The 597-nt window shown below is 40.9% G+C and overlaps 1 protein-coding gene across 1 annotated transcript in view; it reads left to right on the top strand.

Moving 5' to 3' along the window:
• stx18 (syntaxin 18) overlaps positions 1–597 on the top strand; it is an 18,567-nt gene that overhangs the window by 5,364 nt on the left and 12,606 nt on the right. Inside the window, exons 2-3 of the mRNA XM_016261696.1 lie at positions 131–198; positions 357–488. Coding sequence (XP_016117182.1) covers positions 131–198; positions 357–488 — 200 coding nt within the window. The remainder of the gene's footprint in view (positions 1–130; positions 199–356; positions 489–597) is intronic.

A 597-nucleotide genomic window follows, 5' to 3' on the forward strand; every position in this document is an offset into this window, starting at 1 on the left:
AGAAACATTTTAGTAACATTAGCAAAACAGTTGAAAAACAGTGTGTGTTATTTCTCTTGAGTTAATATTGACACAGGGTTTTACAAACACAGTGTGTGTGTGTGTGTATCTGATGTGTGTGTTTCTGTAGATCTCAAACATCTCAAAGCTGAAGGACTTTCTGCTGCAGCACAGGAAGGACTATGTGAACGCCGGCAGGTCAGTCAACTTTAGTTACAGTATCTTGGGTTTTGTTTAAAGAAGGTTTAGACTGTTTATCTGTCACAGTTCTCGTCATGTGTGTTTCGGTTTGTGCTTATTGCATATCATTACTGAAGGCAGTTCATGTCTGCGTGCGTGTGTGTGTGTGTTCACAGTGTGATGTGTTCGGATGTGTCCCGTATGACAGACAGTGAGAGAGATCAAATCGACCAGGATGCGCAGATCTTCATGAGGACCTGCGCAGACGCCATCGGCCAGCTGCGATCTGACAGTATGTGTATGCATCTGTAAATTTTGTTGCATTATATAAGTCATGCTAATTTATTTCTATTGTGCTTTATACAGTACACACTGTTTCAGTGTTGTGTGTGTGTTTTTGTATTGATGTGTGTGTGT

Source organism: Sinocyclocheilus grahami, unplaced genomic scaffold, assembly GCF_001515645.1.
Source record: "Sinocyclocheilus grahami isolate Dianchi unplaced genomic scaffold, SAMN03320097.WGS_v1.1 scaffold2554.1, whole genome shotgun sequence".
NCBI classification, from domain to species: Eukaryota; Metazoa; Chordata; class Actinopteri; order Cypriniformes; family Cyprinidae; genus Sinocyclocheilus; species Sinocyclocheilus grahami.